This window comes from Haplochromis burtoni, unplaced genomic scaffold, assembly GCF_018398535.1.
Source record: "Haplochromis burtoni strain Fernald_Lab_line unplaced genomic scaffold, NCSU_Asbu1 Contig_22, whole genome shotgun sequence".
Taxonomy (NCBI): domain Eukaryota; kingdom Metazoa; phylum Chordata; class Actinopteri; order Cichliformes; family Cichlidae; genus Haplochromis; species Haplochromis burtoni.
Window position 1 is genome coordinate 600,708 of NW_024582383.1, and position 10,607 is coordinate 611,314.

The 10,607-nt window shown below is 43.5% G+C and overlaps 1 protein-coding gene across 1 annotated transcript; it reads right to left on the reverse strand.

The window, feature by feature from the left end:
- Positions 1 to 781: 781 nt before the first annotated feature.
- Positions 782 to 3,521, reverse strand: lft1 (lefty1). The gene is made up of 4 exons (XM_005917130.3): positions 2,663 to 3,521; positions 2,210 to 2,456; positions 1,844 to 2,083; positions 782 to 1,432 (listed from the first exon to the last, which is right to left on the reverse strand). The coding sequence occupies exons 1-4, from the start codon at positions 2,925 to 2,927 to the stop codon at positions 1,111 to 1,113; spliced, it is 1,074 nt and encodes a 357-aa protein (XP_005917192.1). The 5' UTR covers positions 2,928 to 3,521; the 3' UTR covers positions 782 to 1,110.
- Between the last annotated feature and the right edge of the window lie 7,086 nt (positions 3,522 to 10,607).

Consider the following 10,607-nt stretch of genomic DNA (forward strand, 5'->3'; position numbering starts at 1 on the left):
TACCCCCGTATCTACTGGGAAGGACTTTTAAGTAAATGTGGTTATGTCATCATTTAAAGCGACATTTAATTCCAGCAGAATGGCACCATTGGTGAAGGACCACATCATAAAGCACCACCAAAGGTCCCGATAACTGCTGACCGAGTAATCCGGCCAAGAAAAAGACTGAATGAACAACAGAAGCTTCTCAGAGGTGAGGCCGATACTGCATAAGTACTATTAAACTTACTGGGGCATTAAACATGTTTATATGCACATGTGAAGCATGTGTGGTCTTTCCTGTACCACCCGTGTTTCCTTTTCTTTTCCTGCTGAGGTGCGTGATAGATATTCACTCAGACAGCCAGCTGCTTGTCTTTGCAGCATGTTTACCCACATCAGCAGCATATTAGCGAATGACAAGACCTCCCAGTCAGGCAGCAAACAGTGCATTAGCTATTGGCTCTGATTAGTAATGTTTGGCCCTCTAAGCCTGGTGTAAACGCACGAGCTTCATGTGAATAGACTTCATGTTTCTCTGTAAGCACCCACGTAGCTCCTTCCCACTGCAAATAAAGCTCGTTTGACCTACATGACAGCGTGGCCTCAGTGTAACAGGTGTTATAAGTCATTAGCCAAATTATTTGCTCCGCATTACAACTTCCTATAAGTGCAAACAACAAGGCGAAAGACACAGGCAGCTGTATGTAACTACATTTGAATGTGATCATGAATGTGAATGGAGCCAGAGAGACGTGCCCGACAGCAGGGAGGAGGAGCGACCAGGAGCTTTAAGTGAGACAAAATATTTTAATTTTCTAAACATAAACTCATTCATATTATTTACAGGTGGAAAATATAACACATCAAACAGAATTTGAATGACTCAACGCAGCTCACACAAATTCAAGTATAAAAAAGGAAAAAACTATCAAAATGTACAAAATATATCAAAGTGCTTGTAGATGGAGTTTAGGCAGGAGTACTGAAACTCCGGGTAAAGGTCCTTTTAAATATAAAGTATTAGGTGTGCATTAAATATATCAACACTTCATTGAAAACAACACCACGCGTGTACTCAGAACACATCCCCGCCCCCAGTCTGGATTCTTACGAGCCTTTCCCGTGACTTCATACTATCGAGATGTTGTCCAAAGTGCACGCGCACCTTTCTACGATCATATTGGGAAATTCAGCCACCTCTATCTCGGTGTAGTCCCCTTTCTTCACCAGGTACATGATGGGTAAAGGCGCACTCTCGGACACCGTGCACCGCCGCTCGCCGTACCCGAAGTTGCGCTTGGGCTGCTTGCAGCCACCGGTGCACCTGAAAGCCTGGTACCCAGCCGGCTCAATGATCCAGTACTGTGTCCATGTCAGTGCGCGGAAGTTGATGAAGTACTCCTCTCTGCAGCAGGTGTCTTTGTTTTGGTTGTCGCAGTCACCGCGAGAGCTGAGGACGAAGAACAAGGAAAGTTAGCTGACAGCTGCTAGCATTAGCAGTAATGCGATTTAATTGATTTGCGTTGCTGGGGGGGGATCAGGTGCTCCAAAAGCTGTCAAAGGCCCCAAATTTCTTAGCTACACCCCTGCTTGCTATGCAGTGGTCAATTTATAGACTGATTTGTGTTTTCAGTTCTGTTACTTCAAATGACTTTGGATCATTCGTGATAGAGAGCATATGGTGCTCTTCAGTGCCAGTCTGTAATTTGCTGCTAGATTTCTCTGAAGCACGAGAATCTGTAAACCTCCGCCCCTTTGCCACCACGCAACACTTCTATTAACGAATGCAAATGCTGACAGGTAAAAACAGCACAGGGTTAATTGTCACACTGACACAATATCCTGTATTTCGCGCCCTTACCCGTACTCTTCGAGGTTGAGTGTGTAGAGGACGAGCTCGGGCTTTCCCAAGGTGTTGTCCGTCTGCTCCTGGGTGGTAAAGCGGACACTCTTGGCCATCTCTGCCGCATAACTGCCAGGTCTCTCGCCCTCGATCCACACCTCCAGGTGCATAGGTGTCTTCTGCTGTGTCTTGGACCAATAGTGCACCGCCTGGGTGACATCAAAGCTCTTCCAGCCTGTCTCGTGAATGGGGATCAACCTGTAAACGCGATGGGGGCAATTCATTAAAGTGAGCTCCAACTGATAACTAGCGGAGAAGAATACCGCTGTCTTTTAATTAAGATAGCAAGTTGATTGGGGGGGGCTAATTTAACGGATCCCTTACCGCGAATCTACCAGCGACGTCCGGTTGGATCCGTTGGGCAGCACCTCCACCCAGTAGATGCTGACCCTGGCGTTGCTGACGGGCCGGTGGCTCTTCCTCTCCACCGTGAATCGTTTGTGGTGGGAAGCCCGCTGGTAGAGCTTCAGCTCGGCCATGGTCACCTCACTATTATCCGGGATCCTCGCCTCCATGTCGAACATCACGCGTTGCCGACTGGTGTCAGAGTAGACGTACTCCCCGGAAATATCTAAAACACAAACCATTTCCAGCTTTTTAGTCAATTTCGCCTCTTGCGAAGGTTAAAATGACTTTTTTCATGAATATACACTGGTGCGTAAAAGTGCACCGGGTGTTACAGCTATTATGCACGTAAAATACTCTACAGCAAAATCGTTTTCTTTTCTTTTTTTGAATCTGCATGCTCCATTTGTTAAACATTTAAAAAGTGCCTACCTGCATTGCCGGGGATTCCTTTCAGGATGCCCGCAAGACTAGGCAAAGATCTGCGCCTCCTGCTGTGGTGCATCTTCAGCATGCTCGTGTACTTATTTCTTATATGCGCCGGAATCACCAGATTTTCCACATCCCTTTTATGGATTCTAGGAACTTCATCCATCCCAAGCTTCTGTAGCAGTGCGTCCTTCATATCCTGATGCGTAAAAGCCTTAACGAGACCGAAGAGAGCGGCGAAAAAGACACAAGCCCGAATGAAATCCATGACGAAAGAGAGAGAGAAGGAAACTTCAGTGTGACAGACGGCAGCACAGTAGCGCAGGAGAGACAGAGTGTGTCCCTCTGACACTCCTCTGGTCCCTTATATTGTTGCGGGTCCTCCCCGTCTTTCGCACTTTGTCGATGGGGGCAGGGACCCTTATCAGAACAAAGGTGCGACAATACAGCCCCATCCTAAACAGGATATCTAAGTGGCCATACTTCAAACAGCAACAATTAAGACTTGAGGGCCATCCGTATTGGAGGTGTAATTTCACCGCAGTTATGTTTGATGTGGCCAGAAGGAGGATTTCTTTAAAATCCGTTTCTTGCTGTGACAAGACAATCACGTGATCTTTGTTTTATGTGCTTATATTTTTGCTTTTACTTGATTTTGAAAAGAAGAACACTGTGGAGAAGAAGGGTTTTATTTGTAGCAAGCTTGTTGTATTTGAAGTGCTGAAGAGCTTTTTTGGTTAAGTTGAATAAATGACCGTTGCTGTCTTTATCTGGACACTAATTTCTCTTAAATTGGAATACTGTCCTCCCACCGTGTGTCCTATGCAGCTACATATGTGCCTCAGACAGACATTACTTGACCCTGTGAACCTGAAGTGCCCTCTCCTCCTTAGCACCCTTGTCTGCACACACACACACACACACACACACACACACACACACACACACACACACACACTCTGATGTGTACATTCCACTGGACAATGTCAGCCTGGGCCCAGTCTGGCAGCAGTTTGTCACACGATGGGCTTAACTTCTGTCTGGATGGCTGCAGAACCTTTTTTATCCAGCAAAAGGGTCTAAAACCAAGCAGCATGTTCACCTTGAGTCTATAACAAGCAAGGCAGTGGGTGGGGGGTCCATGGAGAAGGAGTGCAGGGCCTCGAGGGAGGAGGGGACGCTAGGGGATTAGATGTTTATTCGGACCCCTGTAACCCATTCTAGGTCCACTCCAGCAGATTAAAATTATTAGCCAAACAGACAGTTAATCCAGGGGCTGTATGAGAAAGGGAGTGTGTGTGGGGGGAGGCAGGGGGTGGATGTGGATTGGGGCAGGCTCTTCACAAGTTGGTGATTATCTGATTCCATTGCGAGGATTTGCCTTGCCTTTTTTGTCACACAAACATTAGAAGAGGGTTGCTCTCACTGGCTGCCCAGAAGCTCCAGGCTCTGGTTGTGTATTGGCCGTGTTTGCTTAGAGATGTCAGACAGACTGAAGGAGCACACAGGAAGAGCAAATGACAGATGACTGCCAGACCCGCTTGTAGCAGCTCGAGAGGTTGCATCTGCCCAGTAAAGACAAATTATTAATTAGTGGCAGAGCCCCAGTAGCACATGACACGGTGCACGTGTGTTGTAATCTTTGAAATGCATTTATTGGAAAGGTAAAGTACGTGTAAGTGTGCAGAGGGATAATCAGCGGGTAACAAATAGATGTGATCCATCCTGTTTATTTCAGTTATACTAAAAACGTGCGTCTGTGTCGGGATCCTGCATTGCAGCTGGTTGTAAGTCAGCATCAGAAGCCTTTGGCAGGGTTCGTGTGCGCCTGTGTTTGTGTTTCTGATTTTGATGAAGGTCAGGTTTGCAGTTCGGTTTGCTCCTGATTTGATTTTATCCTTAAAAAATGTTCTTTTGTGCACTTTTTTCATTATTATATATGTATGTGTGGTATTTGTCACACTGTGAGAGTTCATCGCTTCAGAATGGCACTGTAACGATACAATACAAACGTGTGCACGGTCATGCACATATCCAAAATCTCAATAAGCAGATATTTTATTAAAGTTAGCTTTAGAAGTTCACCGTATCACTTCCTGTAGTTTTTCTTTTGCTTTATTCTAAACTCTAAAAAATTCAGTTTGTTTAATAAAAAAGAAACTCGCTTAATTTTAGTTCATTCTAACAACGTCAGTCTTTGGTTTCATGATATTTAATATGTATGTATATATATTGTGTTTTTGGTTGGGACATTTGACGTCTGTGGCATTCTTACAACCCAATTAGTGGAAACAACATTAGTCACCAGACACTTTGTTCATTTTATTCATTTAAACGATGAGACTCGTTAATTAGGCTTTAATCAACAGTCTAAAGAGCCCATGTTCAGCCATTACCCCTAACTACATGTTGTTAACTCTTTGAGGTCTCAGTGAGGATTACAAGTAACCCCGACTAACCTGAATTTAGCCTAGACTCCAATAGTCCAACATCTGAGCCACAGAGGGGTGACGTCTTGTATTTGGCTTCTTTGGCACGCTTTAAAAACTATTTGAAATTGTTTGTTTCCCCAAAATATGAAATGCTTTCTTGTTTTCTTCAAAGATTACAGCTGGGATTAAATTAAAAATAAAAAGTATGCCCAAAATGCTGACTTAAAGTAATTTGATTACATGTACCTGTACATGTTCCATGCCATTGGATAAATATACATTCAGTTTATGCCAAGCATGGTTTCCTTGACAATTCATTAATAAACTTCATTTTTTAAATTTCAGTTGCATTTTAATCAAAAAATGTAATTTGTGTTTATCAGGGTTATGACTCATCACAGACTGTTACAGGGATCTTGAACATAAAATAAAGTGGTGTTGTTCGTGCACACTGATGGTATACTGTTACTTCTGTTTTCCTTCAAACACCGAAGGAAGGATAAAGCTGCTCAAAAGTGTATGCTAATGATAATAATCAGCGCATCCTCCATAACAAAGAGCCACGGGTGAGGTCCAAACCTGTAGACTGTCTGTGGTCAGCAGACATGTAAATTCCAAGCAAATCTTGTCCAGTCCAGCCAGATGCCAGTCTAAGTGCCTGCTCTCCACAGCCTAAAATACTCTGCTGTCCTCTCTGCCTCACATTACAACCCCTAATTTGGGAAATTAAGATGGCCTTTGTGTGATATTTCTCAGTCCTCCTTCCTTCCCATGACGCTCAGAGACGAGCTGCCTAGTTCAAAGCCGCATCTCATACACTCATAGGTGCCATTTCTTTTCAATCAAAGGCCCAACGAGCTCCTTCAATCCACAACGCAGGTGTTAATTAGTATCCCTTCATTTGCATTCAAAAGCAGTCCAATTTATAGGTCAATCCGTTCCATTTGCGCAGCATCAGACCTCCCTGTTTCTGCTTTGAATGCGTATACAGGAAGAGGGCAGAGGCGCAGTTTGGTTTGCGCATTATGTTGTAGCATCTCATTATTACGCGTCTCCCTGGGAACAAGGCGGAGCTGCTGCATGCTCCAAAAAGTCAATATTGAACTTGTGTTGGTGGTCACGGCAAAAGCCCCATTATGATGCGCTCGAGCATTGTCAATCACTGCTACTGGCCGCCAAATATTTGGAGAAATGAACCGCACTAGTTTGCACATTAATGGTCCACACCAGCTCTTCTCTTTCAGCTCCCGCAGACGCGTCTGGATCTAAAGCTGGCTGCCAATAATCATCGATCAGTCCGTGACAAAGACGAAGCGCTAGACCCGTGCAGGGCAATACTGTTACTGCCCTCCGCGATGTCGACCAACCGCAGGACGGTTTAATTGCATTTCGCACAGCGAATGACGGATCAGTCAGCGCAGACATGCGCGTTGACCCCGCTGCAGACAAATGGGATCAGACACGTTTAATTAGGACTATCAATACATATTTTCATTGGCTTTTAATTCATCGACAGGCTGCAGTTGTGATGGACTGAACCAATGAATGTACGTGGCTCCTAGGAAATATTTCAAAATCTACAACCCGATGAGGGAAAATCTCACGCAAGAAATTCAACAGCTCTGTTGTGCAACTTACAAAAAGGCTCGTGGCTTTCAGTAGCTGTGCTGAAACGGTTTGTACAGCAGAGGACGCCATGCGCAAGCGCGTAGAGGCTTTAAAGGAAACTTCCACCCCGAAACCCCCATTTGCGCTGTGCTACGTTCAAAAGATCCGATAATCATGACGACGTTAAATAGATAGCAGGAAGGCAACATCGACACTTGGATTGATAGCATCATCGAGGAAATAAATATATGAATAAATGTACACTTAGATGTCTTTATTGCCCTTATTGCTTTGTCCTATTCTAATTAGACCACTTGTGAACATGACAGTTGAACTGAATTGTTCATTGTACGTGACTTTTAACAGGATACTTGCAGTGCTTAACAAATTTATTAACCTCCTTGTCAAAAAACAAGAAAAATATCTCAGAAATCTGTCAAGCACTTGTTTAAAATGACCTTATTTATTTTATTTTATTAAGAGTAAATGTGAAAATTCATGGATAACAGCAATAATTGTAGTTTGGCATTAAAAGCAGCATTTGATTTAACAGCTTGCGCACACTGGTCGATTAACCATTACAGAAATATCAGGAATGACTTTGGTCATTGAGACACTTTAGAGCAGAGATGCTGACTCGTTTTACATCAAGGGCCACAGGTAACCCACAGTGATCTGAAGTGGGCTGGAGGAGTCAAACTAGCCTTTCTGTGACATTTAACCACATTTAATCCCAGAGATATGTGCATAGAACATAAACAATTTCAACAGCACACGTCCGTTTTTCTACATGAAAGATGTGTAAAATCACTGAAAACGATCATATTTATATAACATAGTTTTTGTTCATTCACAGAAAATGTTCTTTTCCCCCCAAAGTGTCCACAGTACACAGCGACAAACAGGAAGTTGTCTGTCATTTATTTGTTTATGCATTACTTAAATACTTTGGTGTAGCATGAATGACCATGCAGGAATCTTAGTCAGCAGAAAACGTCATATAAAAGTTATAAATACACAGTTTAAAGTCCAAAAATCCATCCTCGCAATCAAAGCCTCCAAAGTCGTCCCCGCAGTCGGATTGGAGGCTTTGGCGGGCAGATTCTGGCCCCGGGCCCTATGTTTAACACCACTGATTTCAAACCTTACATGGGCTGGTGTTCTAATAGATGTGTAAAGCACTGTACGCCGTGAGCAACCATCACTGCTGACAAACTGTTTTACATGATATTCATTCTTTCATGACAAAATGACACCTGATTGATGCGAGGACATAAAGAGTCCGAGTGTCGACCAGGGAGGATTTCACATTTCTACGAACTTTCAAGACCCATGTCACACAAACTCTGATGTGATCAAGTCTGCTGAAGAACAGGAGCACACGTTTAATTTAAGCATTTAAAACTAACTATAGACGCTTTACATGAACATAATTCACCTACCAAACACGTTTTTACGATATTAATGAGGACCGAGTGTCGTATCAGACTGATTAGATCCTGTTCATCACATACTTCTAAACTACCAGTGCAGGAAGTGACAATTTTGGAAAGAGAAATAATAACAATCCTTCCACGTTAAAGTGTTGTAATACAAATACACCTCAGTATATGCAGTGAACGCACCGAGACCGAAGGCGCTCGGTTTCACTGGGTTTGGCAAAAAGATTGCGAAGCGCTCAGAGCGACCTGTGACAGGATTATCTCAGCAGACGCCACATGATTCCTGCTTTCTCACCACACATCGTTTCATTTTCATGGTCGAGCTGCTCGCTGTCCTGAAGCATTTGGTGCTGTGTGTTTTTGAACTTTACTGATAAAATGTGCTTACTTGTGAAGATTGAACATTCAACGTGAAATGTCCTGATCACATGATCCACATTTGAATGTAATATCCACGCGGACACACGAGACCCGTTTCCAGCAACCATCACGCCTGCTGGAAGTGAAGGTTGTGTGCACTCCTCCCTTTCACAGCCAAACTGGGCCAAGAGTGCAGAGCTGTGAAGAGTAACACTGATGATTGGCTCTCTGATGGGCTCAGTTAACTGTTCAATCCAACAAGGGTGATGAACATCTCCAAACAATCAACAATGAAAACTCAATCAAAGCACAGCAGTCTCAGTGCAGGCTGACAAACAGAATCAAACACATCAAGCGTGTTGGAAATATCAACAACACTTGTGCAAGGAATTATGTCTAATAACAAAAGCACTCAGACGTAACTGCACTGCTACTGTTCAGAATCAGAATCTTTATTGACATCGTGCTTTCAAACAATGAAAATAGTTTGGAAAAATAGTGAAAAGAGGGAACTTTTAAGTGTTGTGTGCAAGAATATAAGATAAGACTTTATTGATCCCACAACGAGGACATTTTTGCGTCACCTCAGCTCAGGTACAGATATCAGAAGGAAATACAAAAATACAAATAAGTACAATCAGTGAAAAAAGTAAGATAATACACTATATACAATGGTAGCATACACAGTATGTGATTATGGATATGGCTGGAAATATGGAAGACATAAACTATATAGCTTGATATAGCTATTGTACCACTACTATATGACATCAGAGCTGATTTCCCTTTAATCAGGTGACTGCGTCTTATATGGCACGTTGTTGTGCGCTTACTTCATCACATCTTGTGTCTTTCTTCTACAGTCAGGGGGCCCTGAACTATTTATTTTCTTAAGTATGGAAGTTTTATGTTTGTTGGGGTGTGTGGCCTCAAACACCTTCTCCTTCTCCTTCGTCTCCCTTCCCCCAAACATTCAGCTGCTTAGGCCGTTATTGATTACTGGGTGCACTTTGAGCAGTGATAAGCACTAAAGGGATCATTTCCAAACAAGGAATGATCAGTTCAGACTCTGAACTACATGAAACCCCATGCACTGTTTCTATGCAAATAGGGAGCGAGAGCGTGCCACACAGACCCTTTTTGTGTCAGACATTTAAGGTGTGACTGTGAATGCAAAATCAAGACACATTTGGTAGATTGCATAATGGTTTATGGGGAATTTGACTGTCATATTTGATGCATGTGGCTGTGTGAGGTGGCTCACTGTCACAGCTAGCTGGACTCGACACAGTGGCACTGACGCAGGCTGGACTGTATCTCGTTTAAGTGCTGTGTTTGCGGCCGGTTACAGGGACAGCAGTCATTGTTACTCCTGCGTGAAGAAAAAGACGCCACCAGCACACAGCCCGCAATTCCCATTCACAATATTGACAACACCCCCTCCCGTCAACACCCCCCCCGCCTCTCCCATTCGCACAGCAGATGCTGTGACGGGCGCCATGATGATGATCTGGGATTTTGCCTGCAGCAGCAACCAGAGACGTTAGAACAGTGGTAGATAGGCCGCGAGCTATAGAGCACGTCTCGAGACACGGGAAACATGGCGGATTAACGAGCATGCGTGGAAGTTGGAGACTGTAAACGCGTTACCTAACATCACAGACTGATAACCTTTTTTTGGACAGCGTGTTCAAATCAAACTGGTAAGACGAGACTGAAATATCCGCGAGATATCCACAACAGCAAACACGGTGGTAGAAGTATAACGTCCAAAGAAAAAAACAACAACCTAACTAAAAACGTGATAATTAATAATTTTACATTTTACTTAAAGTAATTTAATAAAATTTCAAAATAATTCCCCAAATAACAGCCCAGAAACATTAGTCCGGATGATTGGTCGCATACTGGAGAGACTTACTTCTAGAAGGATCTTCAATGGTTAAAAAAGAAAGTACGTATTTATCAATAACTCATAATTACGTTTCTGACGCGTACAGTCGAGGTCGAGAGCTATTTGTAAGCCATTCATAATTTCCAGCAGAGCCACTTTTCCCACAATGCAGCGCGGTGCTGCAGCGCACCAGAGCAGTGTATAGTGGGTCA

What these genes read in the sequence shown, in the direction of transcription:
- lft1 (XM_005917130.3), bottom strand. Translation starts at nt 2,927, where the DNA reads ATGGATTTCATTCGGGCTTGTGTCTTTTTCGCCGCTCTCTTCGGTCTC. An exon ending in AGGAATCCCCGGCAATGCAG is followed by an intron (nt 2,457 to 2,662) that starts GTAGGCACTTTT and finishes TTTGTGTTTTAG; the next exon opens with ATATTTCCGGGGAGTACGTC. An exon ending in CTCAACCTCGAAGAGTACGG is followed by an intron (nt 1,433 to 1,843) that starts GTAAGGGCGCGA and finishes CTTCGTCCTCAG; the next exon opens with CTCTCGCGGTGACTGCGACA.